Source organism: Salvelinus alpinus, chromosome 36 (genome assembly GCF_045679555.1).
Source record: "Salvelinus alpinus chromosome 36, SLU_Salpinus.1, whole genome shotgun sequence".
NCBI classification, from domain to species: domain Eukaryota; kingdom Metazoa; phylum Chordata; class Actinopteri; order Salmoniformes; family Salmonidae; genus Salvelinus; species Salvelinus alpinus.
Genome location: NC_092121.1, coordinates 11,459,946 through 11,484,595, shown reverse-complemented (window position 1 = coordinate 11,484,595; position 24,650 = coordinate 11,459,946). Strand labels below are relative to the sequence as shown.

Genomic DNA, 24,650 nt, shown 5'->3' with positions numbered 1-24,650 from the left:
TATTGAAATGACAAGTCAATCTCGCAAATAGGCCATTTATAACTGTTTATAGTCTTAACATCTGGCACATAATAAAGTCACAAATGCCAGAAAATTGCCCAAAATATTTTTTTTAAGTGTGTGGTTTGAGCCCTGAATGCTGATTGACTGAAAGCTGTGGTATATCAGACCATATACCACAGTTATGACAAAAAAAATACTTTTTACTGTTCTAATTATGTTGTTAACCAATTTATAATATCAATAAGGCACCTCTGCGGGTTTGTGGTATCCAGGCACTCTGCATTGTAGCCTTTAGCCATGGTATATTGGCCATATATGGTACCACACCTCCCCAGGCCTTATTGCTTAATCATAGCAGTCAAACAAGTTAAATCAACATCCAATGCTAAAAAAATATCTGGCGAGTTTAAGGAGGGCTAATTATAATTTCTCTTGCACCATATTTAAATTCATTTTAGTCAAGTTAGCTCGCAATAATTATTGTTTTGATGGAAAACCGAATTTAGCTCCATACATCATTACAAGTTACGTTGATATTCATTCTTAATTCGTTCGATGACGTTATGGAAAAGGCTTTTATTGACTAAATGTGGCAACTCCTCTCAGGCATTGTGGGGAGGGTTTTTTAAATATGATTTGGCTAGCAATTGAGCCTAACATGGCAACCCATGGATGGACAGATGGATGTGTTCTCGTGTGGGAAAGCGTTTGTGTGCGCTGCTGCTTTTAGTTTCGATTCCCGGAGTTAGACGTTTTCAAGCTGACGGTCAACATTGGGATATATTTGCTGGATAAAATAAATATGGTGAAAGGACTTTATGGATTTCTGACACTCGGTGTGTTGGTGTTTACAGGTAGGGTCTACAGATCGATGTTACTACTTTTTTGTTAAACTACAGATGTTTGCTGTTCCCGTTACCGTATGAATTTCCCATTATGTTTAAACAACTCAATTACTATTTCATTGTATTTTCCAGGTATGATGATTAACTTTCTGGAAGTCATAGTAAACTTGTTTTTGACTATTTGAAGTCCAAGTCCAATCTCTCCCACTGAATCAATATGTCTCTGATCAAGAAAGAGCTCTATTGATGGGTGTGGTAGATTCATTTGGAAGAAAAGCAATTGTTTTTCTCTCTCGAATTCGGTCCCTTAGAACAGTTTCCCAAACTGTGGGGCGGTCCCCCTAGGGTGCAATGCAAGGTTCGAAATAGGGTAGTGTATCATCAGTTCCTCTTGTCATGTCAGTCATTGTATACCTTAGAGTTATTTATAACTTGTCAGAAATGTCCAGATCAACTAGCCCAGGTGTACTCAACTACAATTTGAGAAGGTCCGGTCACACAAATTTCCTAGGCGGGAAAATTCTGGGTTGGTATAGTCTTTATCTGCGTAGTAACAAACCTCCACCTCGCAAGTCGCGACCCATATGACTTCAAATTGTTCACAATCCTCTTGTTGATAGAAAGAACATTTAGCATTTAAGGTAATTTCCTCAAAATGCTCCATATTTTGCTATGGGCGGGGAGAATTTATTTGCCGTTTTAAAGCAAATTTCCTGCAATTATACAAATTTAGCCATGTCTTAAATGTGTTCATATGATACCTGAGTCAACAAAATCAATGGGGGCCTCCTGGGGGTCAAGGCACACATTATGGCCATGATAACTACAAGATTTAGATCGCTGGTTAGTCTAACATACCTACCTAGCTAACATGGGCTAGTTGATCAACTGTACATTACTGACATGTTAGAAAAAATCTAATGTCTGTCAATGAATGACATAAGAGGAAAACTTCCCATATACTACCACATTTCAAAATGGCACCTTGTGCATTCTACTGTTACAACTCTCAACCTGTCACGTACGTTGTAATAATGGTCGGACCAAGGTGCATCGTGCCTAGAGTTCCACATGTTTAATAAATGAAACTCACCAAAACAATATAGACCAGAACAGAGCAAAACAAATGAAGACACAAACGTGACTAACGAGATGCTACGTGCACTAACTCCAAACAATATCCCATAACACACAGATGGAAAAATGCTACTTAAGTATGATCCCCAATTAGAGACAACGATAGCCAGCTGCCTCTAATTGGGAATCATACCATAACACCAACATAGAAAAACAAACTAGAACCCCACATAGAAAATATAAACTAGACTAAATCCCTAGTCACGCCCTGACCTACTCTACTATAGAAAATAAAGGCTCCCTATGGTCAGGATGTGACACAACCACATTAATAAATTGAAAGCCTGAGTTTTTTAAAATTATTTTTAAAGTCGGGACACATGTCAGCAAACTTTTTTTATTTTTATTTTGCCCCATAGATTTTGTTGTAATGTTTGAGTCACTTAAATACACATTAGACATGGCAAAATGTATAGAATAAAAATGCTAAATTTTCTCTGGACCTCATAACAAAATGTGTAGAATTGCAGAAAATAAGCTTTAAACCTGCATGATTTTCTCTTCGCCAACAAGAGGGGTGTGAACAGTTTTTGTAATGAAAAGTGCTTTTGCCCATAGAAATAGACGCGGCTCGTGCACAGGGTGGCGCGTGTTGTTCCCCAATGCTGGAAGGGGGGTCTGAGTGCAAACGTTTGGGAATCCCTGCCTTAGAGCACTATCAATATTAAAACACATTTAATTAATTTACTCCCTTGTTCCTGACTTGACTAAGTGACATTGTTTCCTTTTTTTGCGTTGTAACAACTAGGAGAAGAAATAGGCAACTTTCTCTCACCCTCTGATAGTGAAATGTATGGCCACAGTCAAACCAGTTGTCTTGGTCAGCAGGGAGATTGTGATACAAACCAGCAAAAATACTAGCAAATATATATTTATTGACAGACATTGTATTGTTATGTCAGTGTTATTTTATGGTTGCATGTCATGTGCTCTGACCTGTAGGTGGTCCTACACATGCCTCCTTTCCTCTTGAGCTCAACCCTCCCAGAGTGGTGGTGAGATATGGAGACTCAGTCTCAGTCAACTGCAGCACATCATCCACAGACCATGAGGGGATGGGCTGGGAAGCCACATTCGGAGGTACAGGTTTTGAACAAGATGTCAACGTTGTCACCTGGACTGTGGAGGTCCTTACTGATTGGACAATAGAACCTAAATGCCACATCACTCTCAATGATGGCGAACAACCCTCAAAAGTACTTCCAGTCATTCTCTACAGTGAGTATTTTCCTCCTTGTGAATCAGAAAGGTATGTTTCTATTTAACTGTATATCAGCATTGAGGGTTTTTTACATTGTTGACCTCCTCTACAGAGACTCCAGACAGCGTCTTCATCTCTGTTCTGAGACACTCTGGTCCCATGGTGGAGGGGACAGAGTACCAGCTGCAGTGTGACATCCAGAACATCGCTCCTCTACAGAACCTGGTTGTGAAGTGGTACAAAGGGAATGAACTCTTAGATAATGTAACTTACAGTAACGTCAGTAAGACACCAGTGGATGTGTCAGCTACTCTGATGATCATCCCCAGTAGACATGATGATGGAGCTCAGTATAGATGTAGAGCAGAACTGGACCTGGGACCAGAGGGACCACAACCTCCTCTCATAATGACATCAGAACCTCTTAATATCACCGTATTCTGTGAGTTCCCTCTAGTCTTATTTTCAATCATTCCGTTCATGTTTACAGCTGATCATTTAGTTTGATCTGATACCCTACTATGATATTTAACAGAATCTTCCAATAATCTATTATCATCTTATGATTTCACCCTCCCCAAACACTGAATCTTGTGGGAACAGTCCATGTTGATTGGTTATGTTTGTCTTATTTCTCCCCATTCTTCAGACCCCCCAACCTTTTCCAGACCTGAAGCTGAGACCCTGGACATCAGAGTGGGGGAGGAAATCACCTTAAACTGCACGGCTACTGGAAGGCCCAGTCCTCTGTACAGCTGGCAGTCTTCACATGTCCAAGAAGCTCTTTTCTCCCCACCGTCCGAGGTCCCAGGAAACTACACCTGCACTGTCTCCAATCAGATAGGCAAGATCAGCAGGACTTTCACTGTGAATCCCAAACCTAAAGGTAGGATCATGTTTTTAATTAGTACCTAGTCTTATCTTTTTCACAAATGCTTCTATTCTCAGCTGCTACCCGTCCCTCTTCCCCTCTCGTTCCCCCTTCACTCACTTACTAGTGGCATTCATGTTACCCTTTACCAGAATGAGACTGTGTCCATTGGTAAGGGTACATCATTATTACTTTGCAATTATTACATTGTAACTACACTGTACATATGGAACTAGCTACCATGGAAATATGTTTTTCAGGACACTTCATGTAAAGTGGGACCCAATTTTCCTGTACCATGAATATGTGTTATTTTCTTAATATTTCCCAAATTAGACTGCTCAGAGAAATATCTCCTTTGACAGTATATTTAAATGTCTAATATTGCTCCTGTTTCTCCAGGCAGTCGTGGAACCACTGCAGGGATAGTAGTGGTCGTGCTGGCTTTCTTTGCTCTAGTGTCTGTCTGTGTGGTGCATCACAAACAAATAAATAAACCCTCATTAACCACACCCTCTTCCCACAGGGGGCAGCACAACGCGCTGGGCTATCATAGGATCGGGCCTGGGCCTGGCCTTTGTGATCGTGACTGTCTATGTCGTTGTCAAACACAGAGCAGGTCCCAACTCCATCATCTGACCAGGCCAGAGGAAGGGCAATTCTATCGCCAGTGTGACCAGCAGGACTTCCTCAACAGACACTGTATGAATAAGAATGGTTGTTTATTGAATTATTATGATGGATGGCTTCAATCCTGCATGGCTTATAAATCCAAAGAGTGCTTTCTATTATCCTTCTCCAACCAATAGCTTTGTGCCATTTGGATGTGGTGTTGATGTCACGTTCGTCGTGGTGATGAGAACAAGGCGGGGCGTGATTTGAATACATTCTTCTTTTATTGACGAAGAACACTAAACAAACTAACAAAATAAACGTGAAGCTAATCAAACGAGTGCATACATGCAACTACCCACAGACAACTACCCACAAAACCTAAATGGAAAATGGCAACCTAAATAGGATCCCTGTCACACCCTGGCCTTAGTTATCTTTGTTTTCTTTATTATTTTAGTTAGGTCAGGGTGTGACATGGGGAATGTTTGTGTTTCGTCTCGTTTCGGGTGGTTTTATGGAAAAGGGGGTGTTGGGTTTAGTGTATGGGTTTGTGTTGAGTGAATGTTTCTAGGTATGTCTATGGTTGAGTGAATGTTTCTAGGTATGTCTATGGTTGCCTGAGTGGTTCTCAATCAGAGACAGATGTCTTTCATTTGTCTCTGATTGGGAGCCATATTTTAGGCAGCCATAGGCATCAGGTTTTTGTTGGGTCATTGTCTAGGTCTGTGTCTGTGTCTGTGTCTAGGTTGCATGTTTGCATTTTGTTCGGTTATAGCTTCTCGGTCGTCTATTTGTTGTTTTGCTTCGTTCGTTCATCTCCTAAATAAAGAGAAGATGTATTTTTTACACGCTGCGCCTTGGTCCTCTCTCTCTCCCTTTGACGTTCGTGACAATCCCCAATCAGAGACAACGATAAACAGCTGCCTCTGATTGAGAACCAATTCAGGCCACCATAGACCTACATTACCTAGACTTACAAAATCCCCATAGATAAACAAAAACCCTAGACAAGACAAAAACACACATACCTACCCTCGTCACACCCTGACCTGACCAAAATAATACAGAAAACATAGAAAACTAAGGTCAAGGCGTGACAGGTGCGTTGTTTTGAATGTGTCTTGGGCTGTGTCCCTGTGAGCATGTTGCGCCACACTACAAATCATTCATTCACATGCATGTGTGTCCTGTTTTATTAATTGTTTTATCATCAAGCATGCCTGAATGTAGTCTCTCTTCTCACAGCCACTGTGTCTCTGTCACGCAGGTAAAGCGGCTGTGGAAACAGGCTAGCCTGATCGCTGTAGTCCGATGACAGCACCAAGTGACCTTATGTGACCGTACAGTGAGAAATGAGCCATGCAATACATCACTTCCTGTCTAATGCTTTTTTTCTTGTTGCTCTAAAATGGTGATACCAGAGCCTTTTAACCGATTTAAGTTTGCTATTCCAAGAGCCACAGGCAGCTTCTCTTCACTATTGGTTATTTTGTTCTCTGCCCACATTCTTCCACTTTATGTCTCTCGTTTACCGTCACAGCACCCTTGATTCTCAGTATTGTCGGTATGTTTGATGATAGCTTTAATCGTTTGTCTTTAACTTTCTCAACCTATATCTGCGGACCATAGGGAAGCGAACATGCATACTGACATGAATCCCATGGACACAGTCTCAGGGCTGTGAGGAGAGACAGGCCACTAATGTGTTTTATCTATCTCAGGTATTTTAATAGGCTACACAGTCATATCTCACCATAGGTGGCTCACATGGTCCTTTAACACGTTGCTATACTGTGTGTTAGTAGAAACAATTCTCGGTTTTGACGAGTGGAGTGGCACAGTCCTTCAATCGTTGTCTTTTTAGGTTGAATCACAATTAGAGATTTGTGTTTATTTTTTATTACAATTTTAAAACAAATTCATGCTAGATATTTCAAGGTATGGTTACAGTGTTAAGTGCAAAGTATGTTCAGTTCACGTTGCACAGGGCTGGAATAGCATTGGTACAGTTGGAAATGGTGCTTGTAAGGTGCACAGGACACTGTTTGAGCTGCACTATGTTAACTAGCTTTTTGCATGTGATGTTTGTGTATTGTGTCGCTAACTAATTGTGTATATTTTCCATTTTATTTCAGCACTGAATGTTGTTATATGCTCTCTTTCACAGTCACTAACACTCATTCTCTGCTTTATTTAGACATTTTTGTCAGCTTGCTTATGTTTATATGACCTGGGATGTGTGTGTTTCCATCTGACTGCTCTTCCGTTCAGACATTTAGTTCTCTCTTCGGAATGTCAATACTGTCAGGCTCAGCATTGTGTTAGATTCAGTTTCAGGCGTTGCTCTACTGCAACATATTTAGGTGAGAATCATGCCGTCTTTAATTTCCATTTCAATAGTGCTGCAACATTGGTTGAATGTTTCGCATCGACAATGCAGGTGATGTTTACCATGCATACACAGCATTCACTTTCCAACATCAACCAGCTATGCTCATTGAGTTAAAGTTTTGAAATGACCAGTCTTTCACTGTGACATGTTCCTCTACTGTCTTTTGTATGCCATTTCTCTCATACATCACTGTAACACTGACACATTCATACTAATCACTACAAACTAAGATCCATGTAAAGCGAAGCATGAAAGTCCATCTGTTATCCTGCCTACGGTGGCTCAAATAAATACTTCCTTTTTCAGAATTGAGTGTGTGTCCTTTTTGTGTCTTTCGGGTTCTGCTTCATCCTGGTGAAGGGGACTTCTGCCTTGCCAAGAAACACTTTGTGTGTGCAGCCTGACTGTTGCTATAACAACCTGGCTGCAGTGTAGACTTATAAGGGCAATTTGCCAGCACATTTAGTCCTTGAGCAAAAACATGTTATATTATACACACATGATCATTTTCAGAAACAAGTGTACAGTAGTGTACTTCCACAACAAACAAAGGCACAGCGTAGAAACACAAAACAGAGTAGACATACTGTAGACACTGAGGATTGGCAGCTGAGCCTTCTATAAATACACCCAATAAGCATCCAATTACTGAGCAATGTTTCTGGCAGCCTGGTCACGGCCGGTGCTGTTGTGCAGTGGTGGTACATTCTGACGTTTGGGAATCCCTGCCTTAGAGCACTATCAATATTAAAACAAGTTTCATTCATTTACTCCCTTGTTCCTGACTTGACTGAGTGACATTGTTTTTTAACAACAAGCAGAAGCAATAGGCAACTTTCTCTCACCCTCTGATAGTGAAATGTATGGCCACAGTCAAACCAGTTGTCTTGGTCAGCAGGGAGATTGTAATACAAACCAGCAAAAATACTATCAAATATATATTTATTGACAGACATTGTATTGTTATGTCAGTGTTATTTTATGGTTGCATGTAATCATTGCCATGTTGTTCACATGTCATGTGCTCTGACCTGTAGGTGGTCCTACACATGCCTCCTTTCCTCTTGAGCTCAACCCTCCCAGAGTGGTGGTGAGATATGGAGACTCAGTCTCAGTCAACTGCAGCACATCATCCACAGACCATGAGGGGATGGGCTGGGAAGCCACATTCGGAGGTACAGGTTTTGAACAAGATGTCAACGTTGTCACCTGGACTGTGGAGGACCTTACTGATTGGACAATAGAACCTAAATGCTACATCACTCTCAGTGACGGCGATCAATCCTCAAAAGTACTTCCAGTCATTCTCTACAGTGAGTATTTTCCTCCTTGTGAATCAGAAAGGTATGTTTCTATTTAACTGTATATCAGCATTGAGGGTTTTTTATATTGTTGACCTCCTCTACAGAGACTCCAGACAGCGTCTCCATCCCTCCTCTGAGCCACTCTGGTCCCATGGTGGAGGGGACAGAGTACCAGCTGCAGTGTGACATCCAGAACATCGCTCCTCAACAGAACCTGGTTGTGAAGTGGTACAAAGGGAATGAACTCTTAGATAATGTAACTTACAGTGACTTCAGTAAGACACCAGTGGATGTGTCAGCTACTCTGATGATCATCCCCAGTAGAGATGATGATGGAGCTCAGTATAGATGTAGAGCAGAACTGGACCTTGGACCAGAGGGACCACAACCTCCTCTCATAATGACATCAGAACCTCTTGATTTCACTATATTCTGTGAGTTCCCTCTAGTCTTATTTTCAATCCTTCCATTCATGTTTACAGCTGATCATTTTGTTTGATCTGATACCCTACTATGATATTTAACAGAGTCTTCCAATAATCTGTTATTTCATGATTTCACCCTCCCCAAACACTGAATCTTATGGGAACAGTCCATGTTGATTGGTTATGCTTGTCTTATTTCTCCTCATTCTTCAGACCCCCCAACCTTTTCCAGACCTGAAGCTGAGACCCTGGACATCAGAGTGGGGGAGGAAATCACCTTAAACTGCACGGCTACTGGAAGGCCCAGTCCTCTGTACAGCTGGCAGTCTTCACATGTCCAAGAAGCTCTTTTCTCCCCACCGTCCGAGGTCCCAGGAAACTACACCTGCACTGCCTCCAATCAGATAGGCCAGATCAGCAAGACATTCACTGTGAATCCCAAACCTAAAGGTAGGATCATGTTTCTATTTAGTACCTAGTCTTATCTTTTTCACAAATGCGTCTATTCTCACCTGCTACCCGTCACTCTTCCCCTCTCGTTCCCCCTTCACTCACTTACTAGTGGCATTCATGTTACCCTTTACCAGAATGAGACTGTGTCCATTGTTAAGGGTACATCAGGTGACAACAAGTACTTTGTTACTTTGCAATTATTACATTGTAACTACACTGTACATATGAAATTGGCTACCATGGAAATATGTTTTTCAGGACACTTCATGTGAAGTGGGACCCAATTTTCCTGTACCATGAATATGTGTTTCTTTCTTAATATTTCCCAAATAGACTGCTCTGATAAATTTCTCCTTTGACAGTATATTTAAATGTCTAATATTGCTCCTGTTTCTCCAGGCAGTCGTGGAACCACTGCAGGGATAGTAGTGGTCGTGCTGGCTTTCTTTGCTCTTGTGTCTGTCTGTGTGGTGCATCACAAACAAATAAATAAACCCTCATTAACCACACCCTCTTCCCACAGGGGGCAGCACAACGTTCTGGGCTATCATAGGATCGGGCCTGGGCCTGGCCTTTGTGGTCGTGATTGTCTATGTCATTGTCAAACGCAGAGCAGGTCCCAATTCCATCATCTGACCAGGCCAGAGGAAGAGCAATTCTATCGCCAGTGTGACCAGCAGGACTTCCTCAACAGACACTGTATGAATAAGAATGGTTGTTTATTGAATTATTATGATGGATGGCTTCAATCCTGCATGGCTTATAAATCCAAAGAGTGCTTTCTATTAGCCTTCTCCAACCAATAGCTTTGTGCCATTTGGATGTGGTGTTGCTGTCACGTTCGTCATGGTGATGAGAACAAGGCGCAGCGTGATTTGAATACATTCTTCTTTTATTGACGAAGAACACTAAACAAACTAACAAAACGTGAAGCTAATCAAACGAGTGCATACATGCAACTACCTACAGACAACTACCCACAAAACCTAAATGGAAATTGGCAACCTAAATAGGATCCCCAATCAGAGACAACGATAAACAGCTGCCTCTGATTGGGAACCAATTCAGGCCACCATAGACCTACATTACCTAGACTTACAAAATCCCCATAGATAAACAAAAACCCTAGACAAGACAAAAACACACATACCTACCCTCGTCACACCCTGACCTGACCAAAATAATACAGAAAACATAGAAAACTAAGGTCAAGGCGTGACAGGTGCGTTGTTTTGAATGTGTCTTGGGTTGTGTGCCTGTGAGCATGTTGCGCCACACTACAAATCATTAATTCACATGCATGTGTGTCCTGTTTTATTATTTGTTTTATCATCAAGCATGCCTGAATGTAGTCTCTCTTCTCACAGCCACTGTGTCTCTGTCACGCAGGTAAAGCGGCTGTGGAAACAGGCTAGCCTGATCGCTGTAGTCCGATGACAGCACCAAGTGACCTTATGTGACTGTACAGTGAGAAATGAGCCATGCAATGCATCACTTCCTGTCTAATGCTTTTTTTCTTGTTGCTCTAAAATGGTGATACCAGAGCCTTTTAACCGATTTAAGTTTGCTATTCCAAGAGCCACAGGCACTCTTCACTATTGGTTATTTTGTTCTCTGCCCACATTCTTCCACTTTATCTCTCTCGTTTACCGTCACAGCACCCTTGATTCTCAGTATTGTCAGTATGTTTGATGATAGCTTTAATCGTTTGTCTTTCACTTTCTCAACCTATGTCTGCGGACCATAGGGAAGCGAACATGCATACCGACATGAATCCCATGGACACAGTCTCAGGGCTGTGAGGAGAGAAAGGCCACTAATGTGTTTTATCTATCTCAGGAATTTTAATAGGCTACACAGTCATATCTCACCATAGGTGGCTCACATGGTCCTTTAACACGTTGCTATACTGTGTGTTAGTAGAAACAATTCTCGGTTTTGACGAGTGGAGTGGCACAGTCCTTCAATCGTTGTCTTTTTAGGTTGAATCACAATTAGAGATTTGTGTTTATTTTTTATTACAATTTTAAAACAAATTCATGCTAGATATTTCAAGGTATGGTTACAGTGTTAAGTGCAAAGTATGTTCAGTTCACGTTGCACAGGGCTGGAATAGCATTGGTACAGTTGGAAATGGTGCTTGTAAGGTGCACAGGACACTGTTTGAGCTGCACTATGTTAACTAGCTTTTTGCATGTGATGTTTGTGTATTGTGTCGCTAACTAATTATGTGTATATTGTCCATTTTATTTCAGCACTGAATGTTGTTATATGCTCTCTTTCACAGTCACTAACACTCATTCTCTGCTTTATTTAGACATTTTTGTCAGCTTGCTTATGTTTATATGACCTGTGATGTGTGTGTTTCCATCTGACTGCTCTTCCGTTCAGACATTTAGTTCTCTCTTCGGAATGTCAATACTGTCAGGCTCAGCATTGTGTTAGATTCAGTTTCAGGCGTTGCTCTACTGCAACATATTTAGGTGAGAATCATGCCGTCTTTAATTTCCATTTCAATAGTGCTGCAACATTGGTTGAATGTTTCGCATCGACAATGCAGGTGATGTTTACCATGCATACACAGCATTCACTTTCCAACATCAACCAGCTATGCTCATTGAGTTAAAGTTTTGAAATGACCAGTCTTTCACTGTGACATGTTCCTCTACTGTCTTTTGTATGCCATTTCTCTCATACATCACTGTAACACTGACACATTCATACTAATCACTACAAACTAAGATCCATGTAAAGCGAAGCATGAAAGTCCATCTGTTATCCTGCCTACGGTGGCTCAAATAAATACTTCCTTTTTCAGAATTGAGTGTGTGTCCTTTTTGTGTCTTTCGGGTTCTGCTTCATCCTGGTGAAGGGGACTTCTGCCTTGCCAAGAAACACTTTGTGTGTGCAGCCTGACTGTTGCTATAACAACCTGGCTGCAGTGTAGACTTATAAGGGCAATTTGCCAGCACATTTAGTCCTTGAGCAAAAACATGTTATATTATACACACATGATCATTTTCAGAAACAAGTGTACAGTAGTGTACTTCCACAACAAACAAAGGCACAGCGTAGAAACACAAAACAGAGTAGACATACTGTAGACACTGAGGATTGGCAGCTGAGCCTTCTATAAATACACCCAATAAGCATCCAATTACTGAGCAATGTTTCTGGCAGCCTGGTCACGGCCGGTGCTGTTGTGCAGTGGTGGTACATTCTGATCACAGTGTGAGGCCTACACACTACATGCCGGACAACTCAAGTCCAACAATCCAACCTGCTTGAGTCTTGACAAAGCATGGGGTGTCCAAGCAGTGTGCGCATGGGAATCAAACATGCCTGCAGAAAAGAGAGTAGAACTGCAATGTGAGTTTTCTCAAACCACCTATGTATATGAATCCACAGTCACACGGGAATTGTTTAGTTTGAGGCAAATTAACATAGGTCATTGAAGTTTCATTTCAGATTAAAGAACTGAAAATTGTAACCGTAGCACCATTCTGAAGTCAGAACTCTATATGGGTATTTTCTAAAAACAGAAAAGGGATGTCATCTGAATAGCTTGGGGTTGTGCTGCTGTAACAATACATGACAGCGAACAGAACTACAAAAGATCTAGGCTGAGATTCTAGGAGTAGGAATACATTTTGGGCTGAAATATATCATGGGTCTGATATATTAACTCTCATTGAACATGAAAATACAGATTCTAACTAAACCACAAATAAATGATTAAAGGAAGAATTTCCCCTGTGAGATGTAGGCCTAATGAGTTACCATTGAGGTCTGGCCTTGATGCCTGTCAAACTTCCTTAGCCCCCTCTTCTCCCCCTCGGGGCCCTGCAGTCAGACACAGACTACGGTATGAGAGCCCTCGTTTGGTGAGGGAGGGCTTTTGTTAGTAATCACAGTTCACTTTGGAGTTGCCAAGCAGGACCAAGTCGGAATTCCACTCGCCTTTCAACTCCGACCATAGTGGACCTCATCAAAGTCTGCAAAAAGATGGAAAACTACTTTCTAAAATGGATCCTAACCTTTTGCATGTTCTGCACCGGTAAGATGTTGCAAGAGACAACATTATATTATTCATAAGATTTTCTTATTCTCTGTGGAGTCGAGGGTTATGGGACATCTGCAGTAGAGGCCCCCTTTGTATCGACGAGTTTGTAGTTTGAAGACGATTTTGGCAATAGAATTGGTCATAAATGGTTTTAAAGCTCTTCGGCGAAATACTCTTATATAATATTGCACATATGAGTGTGTGAATTATTTACCTGTGCTTTGTCCACTGAAATTAAACTTGCAACCCAGAGATGATGGCAAAGTGGAACCTGCATCCCACCCAATCTTATATCCACAGTGATACAAACCGATCATAAACACCTGCTAAAGTCACACAATCAAATCACTGCAAGCAACATTTTCTTTGTATCTGTAAATGTGATTTTATTTAACAAATATGAATGTTGCGGATATCCCGGCAATAATAGACCTTTCTAATTAGATTACGTGATGATCATGATGATAATGAAAAAGATTGTGAAAATGATGCAGATGAAGACAATGTAACGATGATGATGGTGAAGATGATATTGTCCATGTCTCAGTGTCAGGTGAAGGATGCTCTCTGGAGCTGAAACCCTCCAGGGTGGTGGTGGGGTTTGGGGAGCCTGTGTCTGTCAGCTGTGAGGCCTCTCGCCCGGTGCGTGTCCTAGGCTGGGAGTCAGCCATCGGGGCATCACACACCCAACAGGACCGTGCTGTCCAATGGAAGGTGGACAGTCTGATCGACTGGATCGAGGAGCCTATCTGCTACGGAGTCTTCTTCACTGCACCCAGACAGTGTGAGGAGAAGCTCAACCTCATCCTTTACAGTGAGTCAACCTGGCCTACATAAAGCTGGCTTTTTATCTTAGCTCAATTAAAGGCAGAGCATGGCTGCAGTACATGCATCAGGCCATACTTCATAATGATGAATTCTATTTGTGACGACTACTACTACATGTACGTGTTGTGCTTAACACACTAACCAGCTGATCTTTCACAGAGACTCCAGACAGTGTCACTATCAGCTCAGCGAACCACACTGGTCCCATGTTGGAGGGGAAAGAGTACCAGCTGCTCTGTGATGTCCAGAACATCGCCCCCGTTCAATACCTCACTCTGAGGTGGTACAGAGGGCAGACTGAAGTTTACAACCACTCTTTCTCTGATCTGACCCCTGCCTCCCCTGTCCAAGTATCCTCCATCCTCCTGATCACCCCAACCAAAGCTGATAACGGAGCCCAGTACAAGTGTGTGGCTCAGCTGGACTTGGGACCAGAGGGACCACAACCGCCTCCTTCAGTGACATCAGAGCCTCTCAACGTCTCTGTGCACTGTGAGTCTATTCACTCAACCCAACCATTAATAGTTTCATGAGAAACAATGAAATCCAATTGTGTTTGTGTATTCGTTTATATGCAATATCCATCCCTTTCCCTTGTACTTATTTCCTCAGACCCCCCATCCTTCCTCAGTCCTGAGGCTGAGACCCTGGACATCGGTGTGGGGGATGAAATCACATTAAACTGCACGGCTACAGGAAGCCCCAGTCCTGTGTACAGCTGGCAGTCTTCAGATCCCAAAGAGAAGATGGAGGACCAACCTGTTTTTACCTCTTCCTCCTTGCTTCCAGGGACCTACACCTGCATTTCCTCTAATAAGATTGGCAAGAAGAGTAAGCAGTTCATCATCAAGACTAAGTCTTAAGGTAGGAGGACACAGTGAAGGGGGCATTGTTAAATGCAAACATTTAGAGGATAGAACTAGCACTCTCTACAATCATACTTGTTATAGAAGCCATTGATCTTATTTGGTATGTAATGTGAGGAGTCTCTTGAAGGTAAAACGGGCCACGTTGGAGGTATGTGACTTTTCCCACAGTGGAGTGTTGGCTTTACAAAACAAAAGTCCACGTTTGGGGGATTAGCAGAGGGAAGATATTGTCTGTCTCTAATATCAATTGCACGGTTTTGTTACAGGTGTGAGAGCGTCATCATTGTCAGCCAGACCATCACACAGGAAAAAAAGGAATCGCCTTACATTTTCAAAGACTTTGGTCATGTAATAGTTTATAGTAGCATATTATTGTGTTATGATTGATTCTTGTTGTTATTGCAACATAACGTATACTTTGATGTGTTTAAATATATATGTAGGGTATACAGTTCACTTTCAGTGTGGAGAACCCTAGAACGCGAGGTAGTGTGAATAATTATATCCCTTAATAAGCTATCCATTAACTTTATTTTGGAAATCTACGTTGTTGTTTATGTTCTTTCTCTCTTTTTTATGTGTCATAAAAACACTAATAAAATGACAAATGTATATTTATATGGCCAGTTGGTTTTATTATTATCAATGATGGTAGGCTATTATTATTAAATCTACTAAATAATATATATATATTTTTAATTATAAAAATCTTATGCCCCACCCACATGCCTTTGCCTTGACGTTCTTCAATGACGAATTTACGTAGAGACGTGGAAAACGTCTAAACGGAAACTTCCAGGGTTTCTTCCTTAGCTAGCTAAAGCTATATTGTGCACTATTGTTGTTAAGCAATAGTAAATATATTAGCTTCCGATATAATTTCTAACAAGGTTTTAAGTTAGCTAGTTACGTTGTATCATTAGACTCAAATCTATTATTTTCACTTTTAACGTGCTCTTGCTACAAGCACATTTTAGCCTTCTAGCTAGGTAGCTAGAATGACAAGTAGGATAGACTACAGCGTGTGGGACCACATTGAGGTTTCAGATGATGAAGATGACACTCATCCAAACATCGATACACCCAGCCTTTTCAAATGGAGACATGAGGTAACGTTATGTCGATTAAAGGGATGCATTTGATAGCTACTTGGTCTCTGTAAGTTAGCTAATCATCACATTGTTAGCTAGCTTTCTAGATTTGCAGATGCTTTAGCTAGCTACGTTATGTAAACAGCCTGCTTTTGCAGATAAACGCAATGGAAAGATAAACATAACATTTGGCGTTATGTGTTGTATATCTAGTTATCCGTGATGAGATCCCTTTGTCCTGACCCCTCTCCCCACCATCACCTAGGCGCGTGTGGAACGAATGGACCAGTTCATAAAGGCTGGTGAGGACCTGGAGAAGGGGCTAGCTGAATCTAAGCGCAAGTTGACTGAAGCACAGAAGAAGACAAAGAATCTGTCCAGTTCAGTCACGGACGATGCCAAAGCCGAGCTGAGCAAGGCACAGGCCGAGGAGAAGAGGCTGAAGAAGGAGGAGCGAGACTGGGAGAAGAAACTGGAGGACCACCGGCGGGAAGAGAAGAAGATGCCATGGAGCGTAGACACACTCTGCAAGGAGGGCTTCAGCAAGGTGGGTTTAGTGTGTGGAACCACTGGTGCGCCCTGGCTGCAGGTTATGGTTATTTGCTGATGCCACTTGTCTTGCCCCACTCCGATCTCTCTCTCTCTACCCCTCCCTCCCAGAGTGTTATGAACGTTAAGCCAGATGTGAAGGAGGAGACCGAGGAGCAGAAAGAGCAGAAACACAAGACCTTTGTGGAGAAGTATGAGAAAGAGATCAAACACTTTGGTGAGAGTCATTATCCCATTCTTTGTTGTCCCCATTCTTTGTGGGTAGTTGTCATGGCCATGGTCTCTGTCTCTGTTGTCAGGTATGATGAAACGCTGGGATGACAGCCAGAAGTACCTATCAGACAACCCTCACCTGGTGTGTGAGGAGACGGCCAACTACCTAGTCATCATGTGCATTGACCTGGAGGTGGAGGAGGTGAGAGCAGAACCGTAATACGACAAACCTCACCTCTAATAACCCATCAGGGATTTCATCCACTATACATTACCCCAGAGGACACTCATCAGGGTCATGTTCAGTAGGGCACAGGGTAGCAAAATGTTTTGAAACAGAAAACGATAGTGTTTCTTGTTGAACAAGTCCAGGTAGTCCCTCCCTGTTTCAGTCCATTTTCTTACGTTTGGTGCATAATGAACACAATCCTGGTGTAGAGAAGGTTATGAAGTAGGTTAGTAAGTGATCGTCTGATCCTCTTTATTTGCCCAAACATGCTTCAGTACGAAGTACACATGCAGTTTCCTTTTCTTGATACAGATGAGCATAGACAAGGGTTAATGTCAGTGTCCTGTTGATGTTTTCCTCCTGTAGAAGAAAGCGCTGATGGAGCAGGTGGCCCACCAGACCATAGTGATGCAGTTCGTCCTGGAGCTGGCTAAGAGCCTAAAGGTGGATCCCCGCGGTTGCTTCCGTCAGTTCTTCGCCAAGATAAAGGTTTGTTTGTGTGTAAAGGTAATACATTTCCCACTTGCACTCAATAGCAAAGCATATAGACAGTTACATTTCCCTCTCTCAGACTGCAGATCAGCAGTATCAGGATGCCTTCAATGATGAGCTGGAGTCCTTTAAGGAGAGGGTGCGCGGCAGGGCCAAGATTCGCATCGAGAGGGCCATGAAGGAGTACGAAGAAGAGGAGAGACAGAAACGCCTGGGGCCCGGAGGACTGGATCCTGCTGAGGTGTATGAGTCCCTACCTGAGGTACGGAACATCTACTGCTGCACCTCCATCATTTAGCACCGTCCTTCCATCATAATCATCATCCCTATCTCTGTTTTTGGTTTTGCAAGTTAACGAAGCCAAAGATTGGAAAGCTGCCGCGGTCATCCCCCTCTTCAAAGGGGGAGACACTATAGACCCAAACTGCTACAGACCTATATCTATCCTACCCTGCTTTTTCGAAGGTCTTCGAAAGCCAAGTTAACAAACAGATCACCGACCATTTCGAATCCCACCTTACCTTCTCCGCTGTGCAATCTGGTTTCCGAGCTGGTCATGGGTGCACCTCAGCCACGCTCAGGTCCTAAACGATATCATAACCGCCATCGATAAGAGACAATACTGTGCAGCTGTACTCATCGACCTGGCAAAGGCTTTCAACTCGGTCAATCACCACATTCTTATCGGCAGACTCAACAGCCTTGGTTTCTCAAATGACTGCCTCGCCTGGTTCACCAACTACTTCTCAGATAGAGTTCAGTGTGTCAAATCGGAGGGCCTGTTGTCCGGACCTCTGGCAGTCTCTATGGGGGTGCCACAGGGTTCAATTCTCGGGCCGACTCTTTTCTCTGTACACATCAACGATGTCGCTCTTGCTGCTGGTGATTCTCTGATCCACCTCTACGCAGACGACACCATTCTGTATACTTCTGGCCCTTCTTTGGACACTGTGTTAACTAACCCTCAGACGAGCTTCAATGCCATACAACTCTCCTTCCGTGGCCTCCAACTGCTCTTAAATGCAAGTAAAACTAAATGCATGCTCTTCAACCGATCACTGCCCACACCTGCCCGCCCGTCCAGCATCACTACTCTGGACGGTTCTGACATAGAATATGTGGACAAATACAAATACCTAGGTGTCTGGTAAGACTGTAAACTCTCCTTCCAGACTCACATTAAGCATCTCCAGTTGAAAATTAAATCTAGAATCGGCTTCCTATTTCGCAACAAAGCATCCTTCACTCATGCTGCCAGACACCCTGGTAAAACAAAACTGACTATCCTTCCGATCCTTAACTTCGGCGATGTCATTTACAAAATAGCCTCCAACACTCTACTCAGCAAACTGGATGCAGTCTATCACACTGCCATCCGTTTTGTCACCAAAGCCCCATATACTACCCACCACTGCGACCTCTATGCTCTCGTTGGCTGGCCCTTCATATTGCCCTTCATATTCGTTGCCAAACCCACTGGCTCCAGGTCGTCTATAAGTCTTTGCTAGGTAAAGCCCGCCTTATCTCAGCTCACTTGTCACCATAGCAGCACCCACCCGTAGCACACGCTCCAGCAGGTATATTTCACTGGTCACCCCCAAAGCCAATTCCTCCTTTGGCCGCCTTTCCTTCCAGTTCTCTGCTGCCAATGACTGGAACGAACTGCAAAAATCACTGACGCTGGAGACTCATATCTCCTCACTAACTTTAAGCACCAGCTGTCAGAGCAGCTCAAAGATCACTGCACCTGCACATAGCCCATCTGTAAATATCCCATCCAACTACCTCATCCCCATACTGTTATTTATTTTGCTCCTTTGCACCCCAGTATCTCTACCTGCACACTCATCTTCTGCACATCTATCATTCCAGTTTAATTGCTATATTGTAATTATTTCGCCACTATGGCCTATTTATTGCCTTACCTCCCTTATCCTACCTCATTTGCACACACTGTATAGACTTTTTCTATTATATTATTGACTGTATGTTTGTTTATTTGATAGGTGAGAATTATCTGTTAATTGAATGATTAGAATATTCCGCCCTGAAACATATAATTGTATGGAAGTGATTAGAATGTATAAAATCATAATCAGTAAATGTGTAGTCCTAGTCAGAATTAGGGTAAAGACAATGTGTCTTTATGGTATTATAAACACAGACTGTCTGAGCTTGGTAACGACCTGACTAGAGATTTGGGAGAGAACAGGGACTACGTGTCAAGGACAAGGTCACTAATCTCTGTCGGCTGGGTAGTGAGACAATGTGTGCGTAGCAGGACATTGTGTGCGTCTGTTTGTGTGTATGTGTGTGCGTCTGTTTGTGTGTATGTGTGTGCGTATGTTTGTGTGTATGTGTGTGTGTATGGTTTTGTGAATGTGTGGGCGTGAGAAGTCAGTATAAAATGAATTGTTTTGTATTCTTGACTTTAGAACGTTCCGTGAATAAACCTTTTTGACAATTTCAGCTGGGGCTCCGTCTGTTTCATTCGACCAGGATCTTACAAATTCTGGTTTGCAGACTGAGTAATATAATAAAATTGGGTTATGAACCTTGAGAACAAAATTCTCTTAACAATTGGTCCTTCGAGCCGGATCTCAATATCTGCCTCTGTCGTCCCAAGGAACTGGGACATTATTCCATGTGTAACTCTGTGTTGTTGTTTGTGTTGCACTGCTTTGCTTTATCTTGGCCAGGTCGCAGTTGTAAATGAGAACTTGTTCTCAACTAGCCTACCTGGTTAAATAAAGGTGAAATAATTTTGTTTATTTTGTCCTTTTTGTAGGAGATGCAGAAATGTTTTGACGAGAAGGACATTGCAATGTTGCAGACTGTCATCACTAAACTGGACCCAACGGTAGGTTACAAAACCAAATCCATTCCTGTGTTTCTTTTGTTATATTGTCTTCCACGTGCTCAGGGCAAGCATACGACAACATACATTGTACTAAAAATGTAAAGGCACACTGAATAGTGACATAAAACTTCCTGAAGTTGTTATAAACAGGTGCTCTGAATGTCATTGTTCCCACCCGTCAGGAGGCTAAGGTCCACATGAAGAGATGCATTGACTCTGGCCTCTGGGTCCCTAACTCACGGGCAGACGAGGGAGATGACAAGGAGGAAGACGCTACTTATGAAGAGCTGAATAAGGAGATGGGTGAACAGAAGATAGAATGATTGACATTAATTGACTTTACGATGATGATATTTTCATCTATGTAGTCATCACTTCTATTGCTACTCCCAGTGTTTTTTCATGAATTTCTCCTTAACGCTTTGGAACTATGTAACCTCTCTGTGGTGATGTCCACTCTTTGTGGACAACAGTATCACACCAATATCACTTGCTGAATGCTTTTCTTTTTTTAAACATAATTCTTGCTTGGGCCTTATTAGTAAAGCTGTATTCTTAAACGTGTGTGTGCCTGTACATAGTCTCTTTGGGTGTGTGTGTGTGCCAGCCAGCCAATCTGTTGTTTACCTTGTATTTATGTGCTTTCAGTTGCTGGGGAACATTGTTTTCTCTTTTTCTTTCAATAGTCTCACTACTGGTTCTACATGTATAGGCATGGCAGGATTTTAGTTCTTGATGTGATAGAATTATACATAGTGATGTAACGTGGGATAGCCTAGTAACTGAGGTTGAAATTGGATCATATCAACATGTGACATTTTGAATCCAGTGTACTTGCCCCTTAGGACCTTTTTGCTCATTGTTTTCTCTCCTTAATTTGACCAGCAGGTGTCACCTCCCATCAACTTTTAAGTTGATGGGAGAATCACTTTGAGTATTATTTGCTATTAAAAATAACACTGATGTGGTTTACATGAGTCAGGATAGGGTGTTATTGAATTGAGATTTATTAGAAACATTCTAAGATCGTATCACCTGTCTTCCGTCGCATTATAATGCTTAGTGCAACAAACTAATATGGTCCAACCACACCAAGACAGTCGTGAAGAGGGCACGACAACACCTTTTTCTCCTCAGGAGACTGAAACGGTTTGGCATGGGTCCCCAGATCCTCAAAAAGTTCTACAGCTGCACCATCGAGAGCATCCTGACTGGTTGCATCACGGTCTCATATGGCAACTGCTCGGTATCTGACCATAAGACGCTACAGAGGGTGGTGCGTACGGCCCAAAACATCACTGGGGCCAAGCTTCCTGCCGTCCAGGACCTATATACCAGGCGGTGTCAGAGGAAGGCCCAAGAAATTGTCAAAGACTCCTGTCACCGACGTCATAGACGCTACTGGAGCGCCAAGTCTAGGTCCAAAAGGCTCCTGATCAGCTTCTATCCCCAAGCTATAAGACTTCTGAACAATTAATCAAATGGCCACCCGGACTATTTACTTTGACCCCCGCTTTTGTTTTGACACTGATGCTACTCGCTGTTTATCATCTTTGCATAGTCACTTTCCCCTACCTACATGTACAAATTACCTCGACTAACCTGTACCCCCCGCACATTTACTCGGTACCGGTGCCTCCTGTATATAGCCTCTTATTGTTATGTAATTCTACTGTGTTCCTTTTTTATTTTTGCTATTTTATTTAGTAAATATTTTCTTAACTCTATTTCTTGAACTGCACTGTTGGTTAAGGGCTTGTAAGTAAGCATTTCACGATAAGGTCTACACCTACCCTACCGTTCAAAAGTTTGGGGTCATTTAGAAATGGCCTTGTTTTTGAAAGAAAATCACATTTTTTTTGTCCATTAATTACACCAGATTTGCCAGTTCTTGCTGTGAGATGTTACCCCATCTTCCTACAAGGCACCAGCAAGTTCCCGGACATTTCAAGTGGGAATGGCCCTAGCCCTCACCCTTTGATCCAACAGCTCCCAGACGTGCTCAATGGGATTGAGATCCGGGCTCTTCGCTGGCCATGGCAGAACACTGACATTCCTGTCTTGGAGGAAATCACGCACAGAACGAGCAGTATGGCTGGTGGCATTGTCATGCTGGAGGGTCATGTCAGGATGAGCCTGCAGGAAGGGTACCACATGAGGGTGGAGGATGTCTTCCCTGTAACGCACAGCGTTGAGATTGCCTGCAATGACAACAAGCTCAGTCCGATGATGCTGTGACACACCACCCCAGACCATCATGACCGACCCTCCACCTCCAAATCGATTCCGCTCCAGAGTACAGGCCTCAGTGTAACGCTCATTCCTTCGACGATAAACGCGAATCCGACCTTCACCTCCGGTGAGACAAAACCGCAACTCGTCAGTGAAGAACACGTTTTGCCAGTCCTGTCTGGTCCAGCGATGGTGGGTTTGTGCCCATAGGCGACATTGTTGCCGGTGATGTCTGGTGAGGACCTGCCTTACAACGCCTACAAGCCCTCAGTCCAGCCTCTCAGCCTATTGCGGACAGTCTGAGCACTGATGGAGGGATTGCGCGTTCCTGGTGTAACTCGGGCAGTTGTTGTTGCCATCCTGTACCTGTCCCGCAGGTGTGATGTTCGGATGTACCAATCCTGTGCAGGTGTTGTTACACGTGGTCTACCACTGCGAGGACGATCAGCTGTCCGTCCTGTCTCCCTGTAGCGCTGCCTTAGGCGTCTCAAAGTACGGACATTGCAATTTATTGCCCTGGCCACATCTGCAGTCCTCATGCCTCCTTGCAGCATGCCTAAGGCACGTTCATGCAGATGAGCAGGGACCCTGGGCATCTTTCTTTTGGTGTTTTTGAGTCAGTAGAAAGGCCTCTTTAGTGTCCTAAGTTTTCATAACTGTGACCTTAATTGCCTACCGTCTGTAAGCTGTTAGTGTCTTAACGACCGTTCCACAGGTGCATGTTCATTAATTGTTTATCATTCATTGAACAAGCATGGGAAACAGTGTTTAAACCCTTTACAATGAAGATCTGTGAAGTTATTTGGATTTTTACTAATTATCTTTGAAAGACAGGGTCCTGAAAAAGGGACGTTTCTTTTTTTGCTGAGTTAGGCGTACAGAGGCCCATTATCAGCAACCATCACTCCTGTGTTCCAATGGCACGTTGTGTTAGCTAATCCAAGTTTATCATTTTAAATGGCTAATGGATCATTAGAAAACCCTTTTGCAATTATGTTAGCACAGCTGAAAACTGTTGTTCTGATTAACGAAGCAATAAAACTGGCCTTTAGACTAGTTGAGTATCTGGAGCATCAGCATTTATGGGTTAGATTATAGGCTCAAAATGTCCAGAAACAAAGAACTTTCCTCTGGAACTCATCAGTCTATTCTTGTTCTGAGAAATGAAGGCTATTCCATGCGAGAAATTGCCAAGAAACTGAACATCTCGTACAACGCTGTGTACTACTCCCTTCAAAGAACAGCGCAAACTGGCACTAACCAGAATAGAAAGAGGAGTAGGAGGCCCTGGTGCACAACTGAGCAAGAGGACAAATACATTAGAGTCTAGTTTGAGAAACAGACGCCTCACAAATCCTCAACTGGCAGCTTCATTAAATAGTACCCGCAACGTCAACAGTAAAGACGCGACTACGGGATGCTGGCCCTCTAGGCAGAGTTGCAAAGAAAAAGCCATATCTCAGACTGGCCAATAAAAATAAAAGATTAAGATGGGCAAAAGAACAGACACTGGACAGAGGAAGATTGGAAAAAAGTGTTATGGACAGAAAATCTAAGTTTGAGGTGTTCGGATCACAAAGAAGAACATTTGTGAGACGCAGAAAAAATGAAAAGATGCTGGAGGAGTGCTTGACGCCATCTGTCAAGCATGGTGGAGGCAATGTGATGGTCTGGGGGTGCTTTGGTGGTGGTAAAGTTGGAGATTTGTACAGGTTAAAAGGAATCTTGAAGAAGGAAGGCTATCACTCCATTTTGCAATGCCATGCCATACCCTGTGGATGGCGCTTACTTGAAGCCAATTTCCCCCTACAACAGGACAATGACCCAAAGCACAGCTCCAAACTATGCAATAACTAATAACTGTCTATAAGGAGTGGCCAGCAGTCACCGGATCTCAACCCTACTGAGCTGTTGTGGGTGCAGCTTGGCCATATGGTACTGTAGGAAGTGCCCATCAAGCCAATCCAATTTGTGGGAG

The 24,650-nt window shown here is 42.8% G+C and overlaps 4 protein-coding genes across 6 annotated transcripts; all 4 read left to right on the top strand.

The window, feature by feature from the left end:
• Window positions 1–608: 608 nt before the first annotated feature.
• LOC139565424 (intercellular adhesion molecule 2-like) lies at window positions 609–7,372 on the top strand. Of its 2 annotated transcripts, XR_011672900.1 has the most exons (6): window positions 609–857; window positions 2,928–3,203; window positions 3,299–3,628; window positions 3,836–4,072; window positions 4,584–4,759; window positions 5,940–7,372. XR_011672900.1 is itself a non-coding variant. In XM_071385758.1 (5 exons), exons 1-5 carry the CDS (start codon window positions 806–808, stop codon window positions 4,694–4,696), a joined length of 1,008 nt encoding a protein of 335 aa, XP_071241859.1. In that variant the 5' UTR covers window positions 657–805; the 3' UTR covers window positions 4,697–7,372. The 2 variants fall into 2 exon arrangements, 1 of the variants encoding a protein (XP_071241859.1); XM_071385758.1 differs by having other exon boundaries at window positions 657–857; window positions 4,584–7,372.
• A 421-nt stretch (window positions 7,373–7,793) lies between these two features.
• On the top strand, window positions 7,794–12,066 carry LOC139565427 (intercellular adhesion molecule 1-like). Of its 2 annotated transcripts, XR_011672901.1 has the most exons (5): window positions 7,795–8,377; window positions 8,473–8,802; window positions 9,007–9,243; window positions 9,770–9,945; window positions 10,636–12,066. XR_011672901.1 is itself a non-coding variant. In XM_071385760.1 (4 exons), the coding sequence occupies exons 1-4, from the start codon at window positions 8,215–8,217 to the stop codon at window positions 9,880–9,882; spliced, it is 843 nt and encodes a 280-aa protein (XP_071241861.1). In that variant the 5' UTR covers window positions 7,794–8,214; the 3' UTR covers window positions 9,883–12,066. The 2 variants fall into 2 exon arrangements, 1 of the variants encoding a protein (XP_071241861.1); XM_071385760.1 differs by having other exon boundaries at window positions 7,794–8,377; window positions 9,770–12,066.
• A 1,029-nt stretch (window positions 12,067–13,095) lies between these two features.
• Window positions 13,096–15,624, top strand: LOC139565426 (vascular cell adhesion protein 1-like). Its single transcript, XM_071385759.1, has 5 exons — window positions 13,096–13,303; window positions 13,857–14,123; window positions 14,297–14,629; window positions 14,750–15,001; window positions 15,273–15,624. Exons 1-4 carry the CDS (start codon window positions 13,252–13,254, stop codon window positions 14,998–15,000), a joined length of 903 nt encoding a protein of 300 aa, XP_071241860.1. The 5' UTR covers window positions 13,096–13,251; the 3' UTR covers window position 15,001; window positions 15,273–15,624.
• Window positions 15,625–15,744: 120 nt separating this feature from the next.
• LOC139565423 (hsp90 co-chaperone Cdc37-like) lies at window positions 15,745–21,417 on the top strand. Its single transcript, XM_071385757.1, has 8 exons — window positions 15,745–16,115; window positions 16,363–16,644; window positions 16,758–16,863; window positions 16,946–17,061; window positions 17,455–17,577; window positions 17,660–17,842; window positions 20,369–20,440; window positions 20,623–21,417. Exons 1-8 carry the CDS (start codon window positions 16,005–16,007, stop codon window positions 20,761–20,763), a joined length of 1,134 nt encoding a protein of 377 aa, XP_071241858.1. The 5' UTR covers window positions 15,745–16,004; the 3' UTR covers window positions 20,764–21,417.
• The last annotated feature ends 3,233 nt before the right edge of the window (window positions 21,418–24,650 follow it).

Coding starts and splice junctions, on each gene's coding strand:
- LOC139565426 (XM_071385759.1), top strand. CDS start 13,252: ATGGAAAACTACTTTCTAAAATGGATCCTAACCTTTTGCATGTTCTGC. Junction 13,304..13,856: donor CTTTTGCATGTTCTGCACCG/GTAAGATGTTGC, acceptor TCCATGTCTCAG/TGTCAGGTGAAGGATGCTCT. Junction 14,124..14,296: donor GCTCAACCTCATCCTTTACA/GTGAGTCAACCT, acceptor GATCTTTCACAG/AGACTCCAGACAGTGTCACT.
- LOC139565424 (XM_071385758.1), top strand. CDS start 806: ATGGTGAAAGGACTTTATGGATTTCTGACACTCGGTGTGTTGGTGTTT. Junction 3,204..3,298: donor ACTTCCAGTCATTCTCTACA/GTGAGTATTTTC, acceptor CCTCCTCTACAG/AGACTCCAGACAGCGTCTTC. Junction 3,629..3,835: donor TCTTAATATCACCGTATTCT/GTGAGTTCCCTC, acceptor CCCATTCTTCAG/ACCCCCCAACCTTTTCCAGA.
- LOC139565423 (XM_071385757.1), top strand. CDS start 16,005: ATGACAAGTAGGATAGACTACAGCGTGTGGGACCACATTGAGGTTTCA. Junction 16,645..16,757: donor GCAAGGAGGGCTTCAGCAAG/GTGGGTTTAGTG, acceptor CCTCCCTCCCAG/AGTGTTATGAACGTTAAGCC. Junction 17,843..20,368: donor TGTATGAGTCCCTACCTGAG/GTACGGAACATC, acceptor TCCTTTTTGTAG/GAGATGCAGAAATGTTTTGA.
- LOC139565427 (XM_071385760.1), top strand. CDS start 8,215: ATGGGCTGGGAAGCCACATTCGGAGGTACAGGTTTTGAACAAGATGTC. Junction 8,803..9,006: donor TCTTGATTTCACTATATTCT/GTGAGTTCCCTC, acceptor CTCATTCTTCAG/ACCCCCCAACCTTTTCCAGA. Junction 9,244..9,769: donor TGTGAATCCCAAACCTAAAG/GTAGGATCATGT, acceptor CTCTTCCCACAG/GGGGCAGCACAACGTTCTGG.